Source organism: Pelophylax lessonae, assembly GCF_965119305.1.
Source record: "Pelophylax lessonae genome assembly, chromosome: 10".
NCBI lineage: Eukaryota > Metazoa > Chordata > Amphibia > Anura > Ranidae > Pelophylax > Pelophylax lessonae.
The window spans coordinates 205,199,092-205,223,167 of NC_138777.1; the positions used below are offsets into that span (position 1 = coordinate 205,199,092).

A 24,076-nucleotide genomic window follows, 5' to 3' on the forward strand; every position below is an offset into this window, starting at 1 on the left:
GAGCATTTTTTCACAATTAATCTATAGAATAAATGATTTCACAAGATCTTATACAATCAAAGACCTTATTCTAGGTTTTACAATTGTCTACTTTAAAAAATGTTTCTGTGAAACATTGAACAGTTTGAGCCAAGCAAATGTTCGGTCCAAACATCGCCTGTTTGGCAAACACCCACATTTTCTGTGCTGTTGGCGGGATGTTCTCTCGCAGAGCACACAGTCAATATGGTAAGGAACAGGGCCGGAAGAGATCTGCTGCGTCCTTAACAACGAATGAGTCATCAGCTGCCAGCCGGCAAAAAAAAAAAAAAAAAAAAGTAAAAAATTAGTTTTTGACAATTCCTTTTTTGAAAAAAAACACCCAATGGCCCCTGATCTAGACCCATCGCCAAATACGACACCCGCTGTTGTTAAATAGGTAAGGGAGGGGGCCCATCCAAGGGGCCTGGTATGAGGGGGGGGGGGTGTAATTTTTTTTTTCTTATATTGCTGGCAACGGCTTGCAACCGCAAGTCAATTTGAATGTCATTTTTTTTCTTCCCCCCATTATAAACGTCAGTTTTGCTGCAGCAGGTTCTATACATGGCACAGATGCGCTACTTTACAGGCAGACTAAGAAGACCCCCCCAGGCATCCGAGATTAAAGTTTTTTAAACACCTGTAAAGCTCAGCAGACATCCCCCGCATTTAGGGCCTTAAAGGGGTCAAGGTGTAGAGAAATGAAAAGGATATTTCATGATAGAGAGGACGAAGTCTTTGCAATGTGTCCATTAGGCTTCACCTACTGAGGATGGGTACTCTTAACACCAGTAGCATTGTTGATCAGCCTGAAGAGACCTGGTTCACAATGTGGATCAAACACTTGTTGCGCATATGCTCCACAAATGTAAAAGGACCAGTCAGGCATGGTTTGACCAAGTAGAGTCACAGATAGTATCAGATGAAGTTGCTATAAAATCTGTAGACGCCACTCTTACAGATAAAGCTGTGTGCACAAGGTCTAGGAGTTATATCATTCACACTAGTTTTGAAATGCACAAGCTGAAAGTTAAGATAGGATGAAGAAAGGATGAAGAAAGGTATTCACCTTCAGAGATCAGAGCGCCTGCCCAGCAAGGGGCCTCCATCGCAGCGCTCACCCAGGAAGGAAGGAGCTTCCCTTGCAGCAATCCCAGCCCACCCAGGTAGGGGCCTCCCTCACAGTGAGCTCCAGCCTGCCCAGGAAGAGTCATCACTCGCAGTTATACAAGACGTGTTTTTATTTGGTCCTTTCAGAGGATACAGTAAGGAGCAGTACTGAGTTTTACAAAACAAGGAATATAAATAACCTGAAACAATGCACACAGTTCTTGCCGATCATGGACAGCGTCCGGCTTACAGTAACGTACTGAGCACCTGCCACTGCAGAAGGAGAGCTCTGACCCCTGCAGGGAGCCAAGGGTGCATGACGTAGTGCTTTGTAGGGTGTGAGAAACATTCTGCTCTAGAAAGTCCCTGGTCTAACCTAGGTATAAAAAATGCGTAACAAACATAAATACAAAACGTATCCGGATACCACAGTATGGCGTGCTAAACGTGTAACCGAAGAAGGGGCCCCGGCGTACACAACGGCCACAAGCACATAAATATTTATGGCTTCCCAATGTCAGAGAAATGCAAAAAAGAGGAGGGCCGCTGGACTTGGTGGTGTGACGAGGGGGCGGGGAGTTTTAGCTACAGACGTTTAACACACCCTAACAGAAGTCACATGACAAAATATGAAAATAAATTTGTAGCGGTGTGCAGGCAGTGCTCAGTCCAGCGCAATGATGTCATCATCCTGCTCCTCTGCTGGATCTATACGCTTCTTTTTACTGGTCACGACTTCATCCTCTGACAGCTTTCTTTTTAGAGTGGCGCTCTCCATGTTGACGTCAGTGTTGCTGGAAGATGACGGAACCTCCTCGTCTGAATCCACAATCAGCACATCATCTTGTTCTGGCGCTAAATAGAGAGAAAACGAACGACATTCTAAAATCAGGACTGGTACAACAGCACAATGCAGAGCCCTTGTAGACACAATCACTATGGCAACCCAGCTCTGCTACAACTACCCCAACTGTATCTTAGAATGTAAGCTCCTCTGGTACAGATACCATTTAATTGGTTCAGCCTTATGTACAGAGCTGCAGAATGTGTCAAAGCAAAAAAAGGCATCACAAAAAGCATATAAAATGTGAAAAAAAAAAAAAACAACTTTCTATGCTATCCCTGTGTATGAACCACCTACTACTCAACTCTACTTACTATAGGAAGCAGCTAGCACCACTATATATATATATATATATATATATATATATATATATATATATATATATATATATACGCGACATATACATATATAGTCACAAACAAGTGCAGTGCTCTCCTTCGAAGAAGTGCATTCAAATTATAGTGCATAAATAAAATATCTGAAAACCGTGTCAAAATCATCTATATACAATAAACCCTAGTCCATCTTTGTGTGTGTGTGTGTGTGTGTGTGTGTGTGTGTGTGTGTGTGTGTGTGTGTGTGTGTGTGTGTGTGTGTGTGTGTGTGTATATATATATATATATATATATATATATATATATATATATACATATATATATATATACACACACATATATATATATACACACACACACACACACACACACACACACACACACACACACATACATACATACATACATACACGCCATCAATAAATTTGATGTCCATGAAAAAAAGGTTGCATTCCCATACACCAGAACCTCTTCAGTAACTGCCTCTGGTGTATGGGACTGCAACCTTTTCCATAGACACTGAATCATTTATTGATTGACTGTACATATATTTAAAAAGAAAAGATGGACTCACGTTAATTATATATAGATGATTTTTACACTGTCATAAAAAGTGTGACTGTGGCGGGGTTATCACAGTGTAAGCTCCTCTAGTGCAGAGACTGATGTGAATGGCTGTGTTCTCTGTACAGCACTGCGGTATATGTCAGAGCTAACTAAATGTATAACAAAGGGGGGTTGGGACGAGAAGTTCTTCCCTTAAACACTAGTAAATGGGGCCGGTTCCCCTCTCCTCACCTGTGGATGTTGAGGGTTGTGCTCCATCATCGCTGCCATTGGTAATACTGGTACTGGCCTCTTCTGGTGGTTGCTGTGGAGCCTTTTCAGGTGCATCTCCCACAACTTCAAACTCCACATCTTTCTCCAAATCCTCGCTGGAAATACACAAGAAAAATAATCAACCACAGAAAGGAGACACTCTCGAGATTTACTAAAACTGGTGCAGCTGTGCTTAGTAAGCAATCAGCTTCTATATCCAGCTTGTTCAATGAAGCTTTGGCAATAAAACCTGGAAACTGATTGGCTTCTATGCAGAGCTGCACCAGATTAGGTGTGCTCTAGTTTCAGTAAATCTCCCCCCCTGGGTGAAAGAGGAAATGTTACCTGTACCTTAGAAGTACCCTGAATAATGTAGCTTTGGTCTTCAATTCCTTTTGAAAAATAGCGGGGCACTTCCCATGCATAAGCACGCCTGTTCTGTAGACTTATAGCTTGATATCTGGAGTGTGAGCTCTAAAAGGCATTGATGCCTCTGATTGCTAGTCTCAGGAAATACTGTGACGTCACTACTGTGCTGCTCATTGTTCTCTTTGCGGAGAGGAAGCTGTACCTGAGGACTGCTGAATAGCAAAAAGTGGCCTGGTCATAAGGTTGGTAAACCTCTAAGTTTTAGATATATTGAGGAATGATTTGGGCCTCTAACTGCTATCATATTATGAAATTATCTGCACTGTGGGTTAAAGTGGTTGTAAAGCTTAGGGATTTTTCATCTTAATGCAAAGAATGCATTAAGGTAAAAAACCTGTGCTGCAGCTTCCCCCCCAGACCCCCTTTTTTCTCACCAAAACCCGATCTGATCCAGGGATGTGTACGAGCACAGCGGCTCCAGCCGCTGTCTACTTCCTCATTGGACAGACTGATAGCAGCAGGAGCCATTGGCTCCAGCTGCTGTCAAACAAAAGCCGTGACATGGGAGCAGGGGACGGGGCCCAGTCCTGCTCTCTGTGTCAGCGGACATAGCAGCCAGATGCGGGAAAGCAGCTTTCCATGGGGGCCCGATGAAGAGGAGGGGCCTGTAGCACCAGCGGGGGGACCCCAGAAGAAGAGGATCAGGGCTGCTCTATGCAAAACAATTGCACAAAGCAAGTACATACAGGCATGTTTGTTTGTTTTTTTTTTAAACGTTTACAACCACTTTGGCTGCATTCACATGTCAGCTTATAATCGCGGGCAGAACCGCCGCGGTTCCGCCCGCGATTCGGAGATTTATTGCAAATCGCGGGACGCCTAGCGTTGCCCGTTGATTTGCAATAGCCCCCCAAACGCCGAGCGATGTTGCCGCGATTTACGCCCGCCGAATCGCGGCAACATCGCGCAAACAAAATCGCGGGACGCAATACGCTCCAAAGAAGCTCTTGTACTTTTTTGGAGCGTATTGCGTCCCGCGATTTTGTTTGCGTGATGTTGCCGCGATTCGGCGGGCATAAATCGCGGCAACATCGCTCGGCGTTTGGGGGGGCTATTGCAAATCAACGGGCAACGCTAGGCGTCCCGCGATTTGCAATAAATCTCCGAATCGCGGGCGGAACCGCGGCGGTTCTGCCCGCGATTATAAGCTGACATGTGAATGCAGCCTTTAGTGAAAACCTGGAGATGACACATTGCCATATAAAAGACTCAGACTCGGATAGCTTTTTGGTGATATAACTAATATTCCCAGGATAGCTAAGCTAAGCAAAGACAATGACAATACACATCTACCACTGACCTGTGCAGTACGTTGATTAGAAGAGTGTAATCCTGCAGAAAGTCGTCTGCCTGAAGCCGCGTGTTGTTCCGAATGCCAAAATCTGACAACTTTCTGTCATTGTTTGCTTTAAAAAATACAAACAAGATTTAAATATAAAATTAAAAAAATACTGAACACTGATTATATATATATATATATTATATATATATATATATATATATATATATATATATATATATATATATATATATATATATATATATATATATATATATATATATATATATATATATATATATATATATATAAATAAAATTATGTAATTCCTTTAACAGGAAGATTTACGAACATGTGCAAAAATAGTGAACAACAAGGTCACATGAATAGACAAGACATGCAAAATCAGTGGCAATGCAATAAGGTTTGCACAGCATCAATGAGCACCCAAGAAATGACAATCTACAAATCAAGCAACAACTGACAAAAAAAAAAAAAACATGGAAATCTCAAAGAGTCTCCAACACGTACAGATGAAGTGCAGCATAAGAATGCAACTATGTTCAATAGGAAAATACTGTAATATTTAAGCCTGTTTTTACTTTAACAAGACAAAAATATTTCCAAGCCCTCCTTACCGACCAATCTGCGACCAACCGAATTGACCTGTCCAACAGTAATCGTTAAAAACAGGGGTTTAGTTGCAAACATTTGCTTGGAAATCTTTTTGTCTTGTTATATGCATCGCCCTTCCAATGCTCTTTGCTGCAGAGACCAGTTACAGGTGTGGACAGTAACCAGTTTTTGTTTTTACTTTAAGCAGTTCATTTGGGGAAATTGATTTAATATTTGCTGTGGCTGCGGTCAGTGCTGTATTATTATGCAGGATTTATATGGCACCAACAACTTGCTATGCATTTCCAGTATTAATTGCCTTGTATTTTATGAATTGATCTCCACTGTACTTCCTGCTGGTGGCTATGGACTAACTTTTCCCCAAAGTGAACACAGCACTCAGCCAATGTGGAAGGGGATGTGAGGGAACTGTAGAAAAAAGCAGCTAAGATGGGGAGTACAAATCACCTGAAGGTTTATGTGCAGACAAACACTAAAATCTATGGGCAGCACAGTGGCTAAGTGGTTAGCACTTCCACGTAGCAGTACTATACTAGGGATTAGGGCTGCAACTAACGATTAATTTGTCTGTCGACTAATCTATCGATTATTTTTACGATTAGTCGACTAATCTAACGATTTAAATTTTTAGTTTTTTTGCTTAATTTAGTGTTTTTTTGATTAGCTAATTAATCCTATAATTAATACAGACCCCTTAGTAAGCCCCCCTCCCACTACAGACCCCTCAGTAAGCCCCCCTCCCAGTACAGACCCCCACAGTAAGCCCTCCCACCCAGTACAGACCACTTACTAAGCCCCCCTCCCAGTACAGACCCCTCAGTAAGCCCTCCCATCTAGTACAGACCACTTCCTAAGCCCCCCCTCCCAGTACAGACCCCTCAGTAAGCCCTCCCACCTAGTACATACCACTTACTAAGCCCCCCCCCCAGTACAGACCCCTCAGTAAGCCCTCCCACCCAGTACAGACCACTTAGTAAGCCCCCCTCCCAGTGCAGACCCCTCAGTAAGCCCTCCCACCCAGTACAGTATGTACTGGGTGGGAGGGCTTACTGAGGGGTCTGCACTGGGAGGGGGGGGGGCTTACTAAGGGGTCTGTACTAGGTGGGAGGGCTTACTGAGGGGTCTGTACTGGAAGGGGGCTTACTAAGTGGTCTGTACTGTACAGACCACTTAGTAAGCCCCCCCTCCCAGTACAGACACCCCTTACTGAGGGGTCTGCACTGGGAGGGGGGGCTTACTGAGGGGTCTGCACTGGGAGGGGGGGGGGCTTACTAAGTGGTCTGTACTGGGTGGGAGGGCTTACTGAGGGGTCTGCACTGGAAGGGGGGCTTACTAAGTGGTCTGTACTGTACAGACCACTTAGTAAGCCCCCCTCCCAGTACACTAGTACAGACCCCTCAGTAAGCCCTCCAACCTAGTAGACCCCTTAGTAAGCCCCCCTCCCAGTGCAGACCCCTCAGTAAGCCCTCCCACCTAGTAAAGACTGTACTAGGTGGGAGGGCTTACTGAGGGGTCTGCACTGGGAGGGGGGCTTACTAAGGGGTCTGTACTGGGTGGGAGGGCTTACTGGGGGGTCTGTACTGGGTGGGAGGGCTTACTGGGGGGGTCTGTACTGGGAGGGGGGCTTACTAAGTGGTCTGTACTGTACAGACCACTTAGTAAGCCCCCCTTCCAGTGCAGACCCCTCAGTAAGCCCTCCCACCCAGTACAGATAGTATTTTCAATCTCCAATTACAAGGTGAGTGAAAAAAAAAATGCCTAACTATCCAATTCCTTTTCAGGTGAAGGAGACCAAGCGGATGGGCACAAAAAAAAAAAAAAAAAAAGAAAAAAGAAAAAAAAAAAAAAGTTAGTTTTTGTGCCCAGACCTCCGCTTTAAGTGATCGTAAAGGTTAGGGTTTGTTTTTTTTTTTTAATAACAAACATGTTCTACTTACCTGCTCTGTGCTAGGGTTTTTGCACAGAGCAGCCCCAATGATCCTCTTCTGGGGTGCCCCTGGAGTCGTTTGTGGCTGCTCCTCCCCTTCATCGGGAGCCCCCACAGAGCCGCTTTCCAGGTGGGCACCTGTGCGGGCACGCTCACAAGTCCCACTGCTGCGTCTATTGACGCAGACAGCAGGACTCGGCCCCGCTCTCGTGTTACTGGATTGACAGCAGCGGGAGCCAATGGCTACTGCTTATATCAATCTATCCAATGAGGACCAGAGACAGCGGCTGGAGCTGCTGGGCTCGTGCTCGTCGCTGGAACGTTCAGGTAATAACATGGGTCTAGGGGGCAGCTGTAACCAAGGTTTTCACCTTAATTCATAGAATGCTTTAAGTTGAAAATCCTTGAGGAGACTTTACAACTCCTTTAAATAATCATAAAGGAAAAAAAAAAAAAACGTTTTGCTTCTAATTGTACTTTAATTTACAAGCCCTGCTTCCACCACAGACATGTAACATTATCATGTTGCTCAGTAGCGTTGTCACTCACCCTCCGTCTCCCCAGCCTCAGAAGAGATAAGGATTGTGCCTTTGCCATCTTCTATCTGGACATCGGGAGCAACCATCCCAAACTTCTCCTTGATTATCTGAAAAATGAAACCCAGACTAATTTTTACTGGGATGAACATGGAAGAAAGACGGGGCTGCGCATAGGAAGCCATAATGGTAGAACAAGGGCGCACCACTTGCAGACTCTGCTGTGACCTCTGTTAGGAAAGGGACAGAATATGGCCATATGAGGAACACCCAAGATCTCCTACATAGAGTGACTAGTGAACATGTCATGGAGAACACAAAACTGCAACCTCTTGCACCGGGGGAACCCTGCGCCACTACACAGCTGTTCTGATAGAGCCATCATTGTGCAGCCTTTCACTTGGGGGCCCCCTGGTGTGCCCCCCCCCCTTCACTATACACTCGGTCCCCTGACAGAACTACCTTTGCACAGCCTTTCATTTGGGTCCTTGGGGTGTCCCCTTCTCAGCTATACATAGCTGTCCTCTGACAAACCCACTATTGAACACACTCTCCTTTCTCTGTTCCGGACACCAGAGATGCAGCCACAGCTCAGCCTCAATGCTGTCTCTAGTACCCCAAATTGGTGATTGGGGGGGGGGGGGGGGGGTAACGTGGTGTAGAGGGGGGCACTGGTGCTCTGAAGGCAGTATGCAAACCCATAGAGGCCCAACACATCCAACATACACACACAGGCCCATCACTCCCCCACATACGCACACACATAGGCCCATCACCCTCTATCATACGCAAACACACAGGCCCATCGCGCGCGCGCGCACGCGCACGCGCGCACACACACACACACACAAGCCCATCACATCCCCCCAATCATACGCACACAGAGGCCTATCACCTCAGCATACACACCTTGTCCTGTAGTGATTGCACCGTCAACTTGTGAACATTCAGCTTCACTGTCACCTCCGGCCGGCTGGCGCACACATAACAGTCGGGGTTGGGGCGATCCAGCACACAGGGGACCAGCAGCTTCTTGCGCGGATTGGGCTGTTTACTCAGATACACCTACAGAGAGACCAGAAAATGAACTTGAAATTTAAAGGGGGACTCCAAGTGGAAATCAGAACGTTGTTTAATAATTAACTGCTGATATGACAAATGACAAGTTATCGCTGCTTGTAATGGGAGATGAGCCAATACAAAAGCACAGTACCCCAAGAACTCTGCGCTCTTCATAGGGTACTACCGCATACATATTTGAGAGCAAAACTCATGCGGAGCAGAAAAGTTGCAACTGCATCATGGGAAAGTTTTATTTCCCCGATCCAGACCTGCTCAACAACTTTATTTTTTAAGACCATTTTGCTATTAGAAAGCACGTAGCCACAAATATTATATTGAGAGAGGAGGGTTGATTTACCGTTCTGCATTGCTCCAGACTTCCCGATAAGACCTTCAGACCCTCCAGTACAATCAGCCCGGATATGATGGCATTGGTGGTAGCGATTGCTGGGATGATGTTCCCCGCCATGGCTGTGGGAGAGACAAATACTCTATTATTTACTAAGCCAAATCTTCATCCTGCAAGGAGAGGGGGTGGGGAGAGAAGATGCTTACACTTTATATCGAATCGGCTTTTCATGTTCATGCTGAAGATGTGCATCCGAAGATTTGAAGCTGATGTAACAAAGTCCATCGCTGGTGGATCGTCCTGTAAAAGACCACAGACAGTGAGCACCGCAAAAACAAGGGATCGATGCAATCAATTCTAGCTAAAGTTTAACCTTCTAATGTTTTGTCTCCTTTGGTACACCCTAATTCAGCATGCTAGCAGCATTTTCAAAGCAGACTTAATGTGGTTCTAAAAGCTGAGTGTCCCCCAGATTAAGAAGCTGGATATGGGGGCAATAAGCAGGGGGAGATTCCAGGAGCGCTGGCAGGGGACCTGAGGAGAATCGGGGCTGCTATGTGCAAAACCATTGCTCAGAGCAGGTAAGAATGACATGTTTATGTTAAAAAAACTAATTTGGAATCTTTACAAACGCTTTAAAGTTCTGCTATTGAAAACTGTGAGCAGGCAGGCTATTTATTGCTGAAGAGACTTGCATGTCTATTCTGCAATAACATACACCTACCTGCATACACCCAGTGTTCGGTGGCATGTAAACGGAGCTGCACATGATCAGCTCAGCTTACATCAGCAGCATATTTCCAGTGTGCCTGGATGACTGACTGCTCCGCATGCGCCAGAGGGATGTCATCCCACAGCAGCCGATGAAGACGGCCAAAGACGGGCACCAGCAAGGGATGGGGACTGATAAAAGAAAACTCCTCTCAATAGCATTTAGTCCTGTTGCAAGCTGTGGCCAGGCTATCGGGAGAAGTTATGCAGATTTCACAATGTCTTGATAGGTGGGCATCAGTCTCAGAGTAGGCGTTCTTAGGCAGGCTGTATTTGAATAAAGACCACCCTCGGTAACATCAACAGGTGATGCCGAGCTTTCATGATCGGAAGAACTGAAATCCAAAGAATGAAAGGGGTGGGTCAGATACAGTCAGGCTGGAGAGAAAAAAAAGCAAAAAGGATGCAGGATGTCCTCCAGCTAGGAAATAAAGTGGGCTCTATCTTACTTGCTGCAGCTTCTAATGGACATTTTGAGAAGCTCACAATGTGCAGTAAAACCAGAGTATGAAATTTCAGTACAGAAGAGGCGCATGTTCAACTTTGCAAGGCTGAACAGAAAGCTGGAGGTCAGATTTAAAGAGTAAAGGGGTGCTGCTAAATAAACCCACATTTATAGCCACATCTTCCCCAAGAGATGTTGTGTCTCAACGCGGTGGCCATCCAATAGATAGATCCCTTCACAACAAATACCAGAATCCTTTTAGAGGCCAGCACCAGTTTCCCTCACCGACTCACCTTGTCCCAGACAAGCGAGGAGTTCTCTCCCTTCTCCTTCAGCTGCCCCCATAAGGTCTTCACGCTATGGGAGAAGAGTTCTGCGTACCCGGCAACATCCAGGACCTGCTGATCCTTCAACCCAATGGCAGAGGAATCGTTCTTCTGTTCGGAGTCTTTATCTGAAAGACACAGCGACCTAGACCAATCAGAAAAGTGTTCACCTCCACCTAATATATCTAGGCATACAGCAACCTTTCAGACCAATCAAAAGCTTTATCACTATGTAATGAACGCAAGCATATATTGATCTCAGAACAATCAGAAGCTTGTACACTGATCAAACAGATGTATAACTAGCACGTAACATACATACACAGAGAGATCTCTCAGACCAATCAGAAGTGTGTACATGTGGCAATCACTCACAACAATCCACTTCCATCTTTTTTCCACTCACACCAGGTGATTACCACCGTCCTGCAGGCTTGCCCAATCCAATGGCACGGGGGCTGTCCTCTTCCGCCACAGCTTGTCCATAGTCAGTAGGTAACGGATATCGTCTTTGAATAGCTGAGTGTGAAGAGACAGACACATTCACCACCAGAAACCCGAAGGATAGGGACTGAGTGCAACAGAAATGTAATAACCAAAAACCTGAGGCATGCTGGGTAGAGGGGGGATTATATGGAGACTGGCCTAAGATTTTCCTGTTTGCTGATGTCCACTAATCCTGTTAAGCAGCAGTATAACCTATATGAATTATTGTGTCCCTCGATGGATGACAGTTTTTTGTTTTTATACCTTAGTTCCGCAAAAAAAAAAAAAAAAGGAGGATACTGAAATTTTCCATCCAGGGCAAAGCAAAGGCTGCCCTGCAAACTCACTTATCCATGTCTTAATGGACCTGTCTTTGTGCACTGGTGCGCAGTCATGTTGGAACAGGAAGGAGGCATCGCCAAACTGTTCCCACAAAGTTAGGAGCATGAAATTATCCAAAATGTCTTGGTATGCTGACGTTGTCTTAAGAGTTCCCGTTACTGGAACTAAGGGGCCAAGCCCGACCCCTGAAAAACAACCCCACACCACAATCACCCCTCCACCAAATGATTTGGACCAGTGTACAAGGCAAGGTCCATAAAGACATGGATAAGTGAGTTTAGGGGTGGAGGAACTTGACTGGCCTAAACAGAATCCTGACCTCAACCCAATAGGATGAATTAGACAGTTTGACAACGATGAGTGAGTATGGGGTGAAGGAACTTTACTGGCCTATAGTCCTGACCTCAAGAACACCGTTGGGATGAATTAAGAGCAGAGACTGCGAGCCAGGCCTTCTCATCCATGTCAGTGCCTGACCTCACAAATGCGCTTCTGGAAGAACGGTTAAACATTCCCATAGACGCACTCCTAAACCTTGTGGACGGCCTTCCCAGATGAGTTGAAGCTGGTATAGCTGCAAAGGGAGGGCCAACCCAATATTGAACTCTACAGACTAAGACTGTGATGCCATTAAAGTTCATGTGCGTGTAAAAAAAGGCAGGCCCAATACTTTTGGTAATATAGTGTGAGAAATGTATAAAAATATATAATATATATATATATATATACACACACACACACATATACACATATACACACACACATATATACTATATAACTAATATATAGCACCCTACAGGTAGGTGCTAGGTAAAAGCATAGTGGGCCTTGTCTGGCTAACACCAGGGCCATGTTTCTTTTTGTCAGGTAGGTTGTCATGACTCCCAAGTGTGTCTTCTGAGGAGGGGAGTCTCCCCACTGATCTAAAGGAGGCTTCTGATAGGGCAGTGGAGGAAACCCAATCAGAGATACATTTGGACTTGTATCAACCCGAGAAGGCAGATTCTGCCACAGAGGATTCTGGGGGAGAGTATAAGTCTGAAGGGGTCGCATGACTCATTGTCTTTGGCAGAAACAGAGTCCAAGGAGTGAGAGAACAGCTGTCTCTCCTCCTGTCTGAGGAAGGTGGATGTCTCGGGGTGTCGCCTGAGAATCCAGAGAGTGCTAAGTTGAGCTGAGGGGATCCGGTGTGCCGAGAACCTGCGGAGAGCGAGAGGGGTCCAGTCCCAGGAAAGCCTACAGAGGTGGTGAGTACTGAGGATTGCACCTGTGGGTCTGCCTGAAGTGTTAGAGGAGACCGCTCCGGAGGAGGTTCTGGGATCCAGTGTCAGCTAGCTGTAAAGGGTGTACCTAGTTTGAGGACCCTGAAGTAACAGAGGGGGTACCTAGTCAGTGGACCCTGAAGAGCTAAAAGAGTAAAGAGGGCATCTGCGGTTTGGGCCCCGAATTGTGCAGAGTACCAGTTGAGAGTTGCAGTCATACAGTAATTCACAGCAAGCTACCTCAAGCCAGGCTGGAGAGAGTAGTCAGTGACTTTTCAGTGCAGCAGTGTCAGCAGTTCTAAGCGCCACAGTCCTGAGTCTTCTGGACCTATAGTTGAGGATTCAGCACTTCTTTCAAGTTACAGTGTGTTCTAAGCGTCAGTGATCGCTGGCTGGCGTCGGCTGGCATCAAGGCAGCGCTAACAGACATTTTCTGGATAAAGCCAAAAGGAGTATCCCACTCATTCCCTTCTCCCATCCCCTTTTCTACAATAAAACCACAAAACCAAGAGGCCAGAGTGGTCAATGTCTCAGTGCTCACAACGAGGGTCGCAGCTCACATGGGCTGGAGAGGTAACCGGTAACAATGGCAGACTCACATCAGGCAACAGGCCTGGAAAACCTGCTACATATATATATATATATATATAAAATAAAAAGACCAAAGAATTGGGGGGGGGGGGGGGGGTTCTTTTTGTGAAATAAAAGTGAGCAAACAAATGTCAGGACAGTATGAAAACTCTCAAAATCTCTTTAGGAATTAAACGCCTTAGGTAATAATTTTGCCACACTTTTTGGAAATGAAGGAACATGCTGGTATTGAGGGAGTTCAAACAAAGTTGGTAACAGTGCACCATATAAAGCGCACACAGTGGTGAGGAGGTGAAGGGGTGAAACACAGGTTTACACACAATGGGAGGATAGAGATGAACAGGTAATGTACAGACTTGCAGGATAGGGGGGTGAGGGGTTAATGTACAGGTCCTTACAGAATGGAACTGACCTACTGTAGGGAGAGTGAAAGGGGGGTGGATGACACTGGTACTGGTTTAAAGTTACTTGCTGTGATCAGGACGCTTTTTTCCCCTCTTACACAGTTTGGGATGCTGGGGAACATCCTCGGCATCCCTTTGGACATACATGTTCCACCCTGCTGACCACTGGTTGTAGACTTTAGCCATGCAATTTGCTGATCAGATCTGAACAGAATGTAATCAAGCAAGTGATCAGCAGATTGCACAGCTAAAATCTGCAGCAGGGATGCATATCTACAGGGATGCTGGGGAGGTATTCTTGCATATAATGCTCAGAAGCACCAGGACACCGATTGACACCAGCCTTAAAGATGGCACCCACAGCTGGAATTCAGCTTTAAAATGTATCACTAATCAAAGAACCACAAATGGTAAAAAACTTTGCTGAATTTACCTTATTGAAGAGCTTCACAGAGTCATAACTGATGTCCCGGGCCCACACCTTGGTTGACACCCTCTTGATGTCTCCGTCTTCATTAGAGGCTTTAGCACGCTCTGCAGCCTCTGTGGGATCCCCTGTAAGAAAGGTGGACAGGTCAGGGATGCTGAGTGTATAGACTGTATATAGGGGTGTTGTTGCATTCTATATTGGGGATTGAGGCTCAAATATTAGTTGGTAGGGTTTGTGGATTCTATTAGGGGGTATGGAAGGTATATTGAGGAAGCTGGATGAAATATTGGGGAATGAGTGGACATGTCAGGGACATTTCTGGGGTAAATCAGGGACACACTTTACAAGATAAAACCAGTTTAGTACTCACAGGCGGCCTCTGGGTCTGCAGTGTCCGGTGACACCTCCTGGTCGGCATCCTCCTCCCCGAACAGCTGACTGCAGACACAGAAACACAAAATCAGCGGCACAGAAAATGGCTGTTTTGGTGATAATATCCAAACAGGCAGAATGTTGGATTTTACTTGAAGAGGTATTTGGCCCAGACGATGCAGTGGATGGGCTCGGAGGGAGTGTTGCGGATGGTGCATCCGGGGAAGGTCTTCTGAGTGGGTTTGGGTCGGCACTCATAGCACTCTGTGACCCCCTGTACATGGGGAAAAAGCCCAGCATGAGCCATTATGGTGGACAATAGAAAAAGCGGCGGTCTCACCCAGGACAGAGGTACCAACCTTCTTGATGACGGTGACCTGTCCGAGGTACCCAGCAGTGCCGCTCTCGATCAGGGGAATGTCCGCTGCCAGGCACATCCGGTTCACATGGTTCCGGGCAGCTGTGGGCGGGAAGGACAGACCGATCTGGTCACCAGTTTTTTCTTCATAAATCAGTTTCATTTACACTTTTTCATGCATCTGGTGATGTTATGATAAACGACTTTCTTCCATCAGACTCAGCCCTGCTTCACATTTAAATTGAATCGCATGACAACTGAAATAACATCAGTTTCTATGGAGCCCATTCACATACATGTATTGTGACTGTGATCCGACTTTGAAAAGGGTCCTGTGCCAAGTTGGTGCAATGCAGTGCAACTTTGAGGTCCACAGAATTCAATGGACACGCATCAAAATAACATCTGCGTTCTTTTTTGACCCGTTTTGCAGTGCGATTTGTGCTGGTTGTTAGGAGCTGGCACCCGTCAGCAGAAGGGATGAGAGTCATCAGTTGCTAAAGTGCAAGTTCACTAGGGATCGACCGATATTGATTTTCCGGTCGCCCTTCAGGTTGATAACCGATATTAGGTGCCAATAATTCTGTACATTTAACGTTTTTATTTTTACACTGTCTTTTTCCATCACTTCTATTGCTGTCACAAAGAATGTAAACATCCCTTGTGACAGTAATAGGCAGTGACAGAGGTACCCTTTATGGAGGGATCTGGGGTCTATAGGACCCCAAACCTCTCCTCTGCACTTAAAGCATTCAAAACACCAAGTTGGGCTGTTTTGAATACTGGCATTTTTTTCAAATCTGACGCCTTTAAGGTTTCAGTAACCCAAAGTGATGTCATGCCAGCCTTGTTGGAGTCTTCGGCCTGTCAGCGGATGAGTTGGCTGGTCACATTGGGCCTCTTGGTGGGACGGGAGACCCGTGCGGAGTGGTGACATCCCCTCCGGCTGCTCGTCTGTTATTACAAGCGCTGTCAGCGCTACGAGGAAAAGGAGAGAAAGCCAGGAGGAAATAAACTCCCAGGACTGGTGAAGTAGTGTCTTGGTGCCTGACAGCGGGGGTGACACTGGTACAGTTGGACCAGGAGTATGGGGAGGGGGGCCCAGTGTAAGGTCATCTTACAGCTGCAGCCATGGCCCTGGTATAACTACTTGAACACATATACATACATATATACACATATATATATTATACATATACATACACACGTGATTGTGCGGTAAGTGGTACTGATTTTGCTTTACAGATTAATTTTTCTTGACTGCAGCCTCTCTCATAGGAGCAAGATATTGCTGGGTTCTTCTCTCTCTTAGCCCTGATGTAAGTTCCAATCCTCTTTTTGATTACTTTAAGCCTCGGTTTCCACTAGTGCGGCTACGAAGTCGTGCTACTTCTAGCACGACTTCGTAGCAAAAGTAAACCGCGGCTTCAGTTAGACTTGTCCCCTCATATATAGAGGGAAGTCGCCCTCAAAAGTAGTACACGATTTACTTTTGAGGTCGCGGCAACTGAAGCCGCGGCAGTGGAAACGGGCCCCATTGAAAACAATGGATTTTGACTTGCTGTGCGACTTGACATGTGTCAAGTCGCACCGCAAGTCGCACTAGTGGAAACCGAGCCTAAGAGCTCCTATGTCCTTTGACACTAAGAAACTCCATGGCACTTTTTTTTTTTTTTAAATAAAGGACTTGTCAAAAGCTGTGTTTATATTTATTTTACATTTTTTTGGGTGAAGGAGTACGGGTACCAAATTCCCCATATTCATTTACATAGGGGAAATGCCCCCTCTTTATTACTGGTCTGCACGGTCAGATGTCTGGTATAGATTTTGGGGGGACACCACGCTGTTTTTTTACTTTATGCCGGCTCATTGGTTTACAGTCTGTCAGCGGAGAATCTCTCACTGACAGCAGGGATGGCTCATTGTTGTTAGGAAGCCGGCACCCTGCTGCTGACAGAAGGGATCAGTCGCAGTTGTAAAAACTTGCATTAAAAACATATCCATCTCACATCAACTCACGCTGTAGCTGCACTACAAAATCGCATTAAAAACCAGGTAAAAATTAAAAAAATTTGCACTGCACCAGGTTGCTCACTCTAAACCCCACAACAAAATGCCCCTGTGTGTATACACTACACTCCAACATCCATAATCCATTCATGCTCTGTGTAAGATGTCACCCCAATCCAAAGAAAATTAAAATGCTGGTAATTTAATTCATCCGGACAATATGAACATGAAGTCCCCGGATGGGACCACCACTCCCTCTCTGACACGTTCAACTCTATTCAGCCCAGCTATGTCGGTGAAACATCAGAATGACAACCCATGCGGGAACTGTTCATGTTGTCGAGGTGAATAAAGTTACCAGCATTTGAATATTTTTTTTTAGAATGCAACCAGTCTTTTATTTTAGTCTATGGGGCATAGGATGAGCCCCTGCTGGTGATCACCTGACCTCCCATCAAAGTGACCCAATTGATGCCCTGAAAAGCATCACCCCCCCCCCCCCTAGTTTTGCAAAGGTGTCACCCTCAGTGAAGTTCGGTACCTCTGTTGTCCAAGGCGTTCATCACCAGAGTGAATTTCCGGAAGAATTCCACGTCGTACTCTGTGCTAAAAAGGCAAAAATCAGCATGTATATTATTGGAGTTCAGGAGCAAGTCAGTCCAGAAGGCGATGTCACACATATAAAGGGGAGAAGAGCTTTAATTATCAATAGGAATGGCTGAATATGTACCAGTGGTGACTATGATTCTGAGGGTCATTAAGGGCAGAGCCTCCATCATTGCCTAGAGTGGTAACTGAGGGCAGAGCACAGAGAGGAAATCAGAGGCCATGAACACCATTTCCTGCCTCCCAGCCCCCAATATCAGTGGGGAGGGGACAGGCACTGTCTGGCGATCTATAGGTCATTCCCCCCGGTATCCGATCCTCAGGTCACCAATATACCATATATACAGCCCCATTATACAAACCACACTTCCTACTCCAATACACAACCCCCCCCCCCCCCCCACAAAATATGAATCACACTCCCTGACCACCCCCAATATACAATCTATAAAGCCCATTTACAACCCCCCCCCTCCACAATTATACAATCCTCCCCCACTAACCCTAATATATGATTTAAACTCCTTACCCCTAAAGATACAATCTATAGAGCCCACTTGATGCACACACCCCACTACACAATCCATCCCCTATTGCACAACCCTTACCCCCATCACCCCCAATAGACTATACACCGAATATATAATCTATACAGTCCAATATACAAATCAACCCCCCCCCCCCCCCCCAGTTCCCTCGCCAATATACAATCCACACACCCAACTATACAATCCTGATTCATAAACCCCCCAAAATCAGCCAGTGCACTGACTGCCACTCCCCTTTGTTGACATCACAGATGCATCCCCTCCCCCCAGGACCCAGCGGCGCTCACTTCATGATGCTGTCGTGGTACGCAGTGATGTTGGCGCTCGGACAGAACTGGAGGACGCTCTCCTTCGCCACCTGCAGACAGACAGGAAAAATTACCACCAGAATGGGAGATGAAGACGGGACACAGGAAGAGAGGGGTGCGAGTCCAGCCAATCACTGAGCTGTGTGTTGTAACCTTAATGCATCACTCTCCTTGTCTTAGAAATTAAATCTGGCAAAATGTTAATTTTATTAAAGTGATGAGCTTTTCCCTTCCCCCACCTTCCCAGTTTGTCAGATCTCTTGGACCCCCCCCCCCCCCATAGTTCTAGGCAGCATGTAGCCACCTCCCTTTCCTACCAGGGTGCATTGCTCTGAGTGGCCAATCGCCATTGCCCAAATACTGTAAAATGGCAGGGGAATCAATAACCCCATGGCACATGTACATACACCCCTCCCCCCATACTGTTACAGTGCAGACCCCCCACAAAAGCTGCTGAGATAGAAAAGAAAATCTCCACTGAAATCACAGGTACCCTGGTGAACCACAACGCCACCCGGAGGTCACATGTGAGTACTGCACACCAAGGAAAGAGGACGGGGTGCTGATCACTTAGACAGGGCCTCTTTATAGGACAGAGGGGCAGAACAAACATTCCCATCCCCCACTGACATCTCATCCTCTCCCCATAGTCAGTTCTGACTCAGATCTTACAGCTGAAATCTAGGCCAACTGGCAGGGGAGAAGACCCAGCTTTCTTCCGATTCAGTCAGGTGACACTTACACATCTGGCCCCTCCCCCAACCTGTGACCAGACAGTGAAAGGAGGAGCAGCACAGTGATCAGCTCACCTGTTACTCTGCTCTCTCCTCCTATCAGCATACTTCTTGAAAATGTACACCTGACTGGCTTACTGTGCTGCTTCTCCCTCCCCCGAGCCTCTGCTATACAGGGACTGATACCAGGTCACATTCACTGCACTGCTTGCATTCACATTTAATGATTACAGAGCTTTGTTTATTTTTGCCTTCTATCCACCCGGAGTATTGCTTTAGATATTTCTCCATTCCATAATAATTCCCTCTCTACCAGATGCTGAAAGTGTACCAGACGAGATGCGATGCATTGTGGAGAGGGGGGAAGGGGTCTCACCTGAGCCTTAGAGCGGCCGACATGCTTCTTTTGGAAGAGGAATTGTCTGTTCAGGTTGCTGACATCAATGGTGTCCAGATCGATCTGCGGAAGAGAATATGAAGGGTGAAGGTGCAGAGAAGAGCAACCAAACTGATAAGAGGCATGGAGGAGCTCAGCTATGAGAAAAGATTAGAGGAACTGAATTTATTCTTTCTTAGTCCCCATTCACACTAAGGCGTCCTGGTCGCCTCACAGGTCGCCTCCCATAGGGAAGCTGCGGACCCGTTCTAATAGGAGCGACACAAGTCGCTCCGACTTAGAAAAAGGGTCCGGAGCTTCTTTGGGGCGACCAGGAGGCGACCGCCATAGACTTCAATGTTATGAAGTCCGTGGCGGCCGCTCCGAGGTCGCGGCGCGCTGCTCGCACCGCGACCTCGGAGGTCGCGGTGTGAAGTAGCGTCGCCCCTATGTGAACGGGGCCTTAAGAGGATAATAAGGGGGGATAAGATCAACATGTATAAATACATAAAGGGTCCACATAGTGAACTTGGTGTTGAGTGATTCAAAGAGGACCAGGGGGGGCACTCTTTACATCTAGAGGAAAACAGATTTTTGTCTCCAAATACGGAAAGGTTTTTTCACCGTAAGAGCTGTGAAAATGTGGAATAGACTCCCTCCAGAGGTTGTTCTGGCCAGCTCACTAGATTGCTTTAAAAAAGGCCTGGATTCTTTCCTGGGTGTACATAATATAAATGGGTACTAAGATTTATAGGTAAAGTTGATCCAGGGAATATCCAATTGCTTCTCGGGGAACTTTTTTTCCCCTGCTGTAGTAAATTGGATCATGCTTTGCTGGGGTTTTTTGCCTTCCTCTGGATCAACTGTGGGTATAGGATTGTGTATATGGGATAGAATGGTTGGGTTCTCTGTTTTTTATTGGTTGAGCTGGATGGACTTATCTTTTTTCAACCCCACTATGTAACTATGATTAAAGAGCGAAAACAGGAAACTACCCTGGGGGAGGCGGGGCTTCACAAACATATGGGAAGGGAGGGTTAGAGGCGGGGCTTCACAGACATTTGTAGGGGGGTTGGAGGCAGGACTACACGGGGGGGGGGGGAGAATCTGAAGAACAGCTTAAAAGCAGTCAGTTCACAGCCTGTGGAGGATGGTGGGGGTGAATGAAGGACGGGGATACCAGCAAACAGCAATGATGGGGGATGATGTTGATGATAATAATACAACTTCTAATATTGGGGGTGCCCCCTACACACCAGTCAGTCGGTATGATCATTCAGAACGGAATGATTTGCAGATCTCAAACCCAGATTTAGGTTACAACAGAAAACATATCAAATGTTTAAACTTAGAAAATGTACAATTATAACCACTTCAGACCCGTGCTGTAGCTGAAAGACAGCTCTAGCGCAGCTCTCTTGCCCATGGACGCCCCTTCCAGATTCACACCCCCTGGGTGTGTCCTTCGGACACAGCTGACAACAGATCACCGTAAAAGGCCAATCACAGCAGGCCTTTACCATATGATCAGCTATGTCCAATGACAGCTGATCGCATGTAAACAAACATGTCGGTTATCGGCATTTTCTTTCCTCACAGGCTGTCACACCACAATGAGAGAGCCGGTAAGCATGATGGGACATTTACACCGATAATCACTGGCCTGGTTATCAGTTTAGCCCCAGCCCAACAGAGCCGTCAGCGCAAGAAAAATATAACTTATTTGCAAAATTGTATAACCAAGACTAAGAAAAAAATATTTTTTTCCCCCAAAAATGTCAGTCTTTGTGTATTTAAAAAAAAAATAAAAAAAACCAGTGGTGATTAAATTTCACCAAAATAAAGATCTAAAAAAAAAAAAAAAACAAAAAACTTTGTTTGGATACAGTGTTGCATGAATGCGCAATAGTCAAAGAAGTCTCCAGTACTGAAATGGTTAAGAAAAAAAAAAAAAAAAAAGGTCATTTTAAAATTGATGGCAGCAACACATCTCAAAAAAGTTAGAACAGGGCAAACAAAAAGCTGGCAAGTGGAACAAGGAAAAGCTGGAAGAACAAGTAATTAGGTAAAATGGCAACAGGTCAGTAATATGATTGGGTAATAAAAGAGCATCTTAGCGAGTCAGAGTGCCTCAGAAGTAAACATGGGCAGAGGTCCACAGATCAGTGAAAAGCTGCATCTAAAAATTGTCAAAGAATTTCAGAATAATGTTCCTATATGTAAAATTGCAGACTTTCAATATATCATCATCTACAGTACATAATAATATCAAAGGATTCCGAGAATCTGGAGAGATCTGTGTGTGTGCAAGCATATAAATATCCCCCATACGGTGCGGGTTCAGGAGACATTCATTGTACCTACAGATAAGTCTGTACACGTGACCAAGCGGAGATTACAATTACTTTACACATTGGATGGGTTTTCTATTGTGAATAAAATTTGGATTTATGAATTTGCAGATCATTGCAATCTGTTTTTATGTAGATTTCACACAGCGTCCCAACTTTATTGGAAATAGGGGCAAAGAAGGTTCCATTTAGTTATTGGGGAGACCCAAGTGTAAAGAAGTGCCCCCTTCTTTACACTTGGGTCAGTCCACCCACAACAGGAATATATGGGTGGATCTATAGAGATGGGGGGGGGGTGATAATTTGTAATATTCAACTCCTTACACTTAGGACAGTCCACCCTCAGTAGAGATATATTGGGGGGGGGGGGGGTGATTCCCCACTCCTTACACTTAGGACAGTCCACCCCCAGTAGTGATATATTGGGGGGGGGGGGGTGATTCCCCACTCCTTACACTTAGGACAGTCCACCCCCCAGTAGTGATATATTGGGGGGGTGTGATTCCCCACTCCTTACACTTAGGACAGTACACCCCCAATATATATATATATATATATATGGGGGGAGAGGGTTGGTGATGACTTGTGATTCCCCACTCCTTACAGTTAGGACAGCCCACCCCTAATAGTAATATATACGTTTTTTTTTTTTTTGGGGGGGGGGGGGGTGTGATAACTTGTGATTCCCCACGCCTTACACTTAGTACAGTCCACCCCAATAGCAATATATATGAAGGGGGGGGGATCAGATGGTCCAAAGAGATATTGGGGCATAATACTACTGGGTCCCCCATCATTACACCTGGGTCAGTCCACCCCCTTCAGTGATATATTAAGGGATGAGATTTTCAATACTAACTTGGGAGGTAATGGTATTATTGGGGTCCCCTCTCTTTACAATTGGGTCAGTCCACCCCTTACAGTGATATATCGAGTAATGGGATGTTACATTGTGTTATGGGGTAAAAAGTTCAGGGACCCCCTTCCCTGTAGTAGGGTCAGTCCACCCCCACAGTGATAAGGGGGGTGGGATGTTCCTTTTTGATATTGAGGTTATGACACTTTCGGGTCCCCCTCCTAACACTTGGGTCAGTCCACCCTCCGCAGTGATATATAGGGGCACGAGATGTTCCATTGTGTTATGGGGGAGTGATAGCAATCTGGGATTCCTCCGCTCACCACATGCAGTTGGGTGAATCCGGTCAGCACGAGGTTCTTCAGCAGTTCGCAGCCGATACCTCCCGCCCCGACCACCAACACCTGACTCCCCTCCACCGCCCGAGCCAAATCCACCCGCAGAGCGCCCGACACAGCCATCTTCATACACTGCCTCACACCGCGCGGGAGACACCAGAGAGACACCGGGCGGAAAGCGCGCCGAGAGCGGGACACAACGACACTTGCTGGCCGGAGGAGGGACTACAGCTAATGAATGTGCACGCTGTATAGCGACACCTACCGGTTAGAGGAGGAACTACATATTATTGTACACACTGCACAGCGACGCCTACCGACCGGGAGGGATGTCTACATCCAACAACTGTATGCAACAGCGACACTGGAGGAATAACTATAGCTAATATACACTCTGTACAGCGGCACCTACCGGGTTGATGTGGAACTAAAAGCAGAGTGACACCTGCCGGCCAAGAGTGCAACTACAGCAAATGCATACTTTGCACAGCGACATCTTACGCACGAGAGAGGAACTACATCTAATGTATACTTAGCTTACAGTCTGGTGGAGCATACGGTAGTACAGCTAATACACTGCACAGTGACACCTACTGAGAAGAGGTGGAATTACAGCTAATGTACACTGCGCACAGCGACACCTACCGGCCTTAGAGGAAAATGCAGTTAGTTGGCCAGACGTGGAATTGTAGCTATTATATACCGTACACAGGGGCACCTGCAGGTGTTCTTAGCGGATTTATCTTCTCACAGCGACACCTACCGACCAGAAGTGAAGTTACAACTACTACTCTCATCACACACTGTGTGCTGTACAT

At 46.0% G+C, this 24,076-nt stretch overlaps 1 protein-coding gene across 1 annotated transcript; it reads right to left on the bottom strand.

The window, feature by feature from the left end:
• Positions 1 to 1,241: 1,241 nt before the first annotated feature.
• Positions 1,242 to 23,446, bottom strand: UBA2 (ubiquitin like modifier activating enzyme 2). The gene is made up of 17 exons (XM_082270261.1): positions 23,244 to 23,446; positions 19,714 to 19,797; positions 18,583 to 18,653; positions 17,683 to 17,747; positions 15,133 to 15,233; positions 14,926 to 15,047; positions 14,772 to 14,839; positions 14,405 to 14,526; positions 11,306 to 11,405; positions 10,854 to 11,014; positions 9,551 to 9,644; positions 9,354 to 9,466; positions 8,843 to 8,998; positions 7,947 to 8,043; positions 4,856 to 4,961; positions 3,106 to 3,242; positions 1,242 to 1,983 (listed from the first exon to the last, which is right to left on the bottom strand). Exons 1-17 carry the CDS (start codon positions 23,385 to 23,387, stop codon positions 1,793 to 1,795), a joined length of 1,932 nt encoding a protein of 643 aa, XP_082126387.1. The 5' UTR covers positions 23,388 to 23,446; the 3' UTR covers positions 1,242 to 1,792.
• Between the last annotated feature and the right edge of the window lie 630 nt (positions 23,447 to 24,076).

Coding starts and splice junctions, on each gene's coding strand:
- UBA2 (XM_082270261.1), bottom strand. CDS start 23,387: ATGAAGATGGCTGTGTCGGGCGCTCTGCGGGTGGATTTGGCTCGGGCG. Junction 8,999..9,353: donor GTCTGGAGCAATGCAGAACG/GTAAATCAACCC, acceptor GTCTCTCTGTAG/GTGTATCTGAGTAAACAGCC. Junction 3,243..4,855: donor CTAATCAACGTACTGCACAG/GTCAGTGGTAGA, acceptor GTGTATTTCCAG/CGAGGATTTGGAGAAAGATG.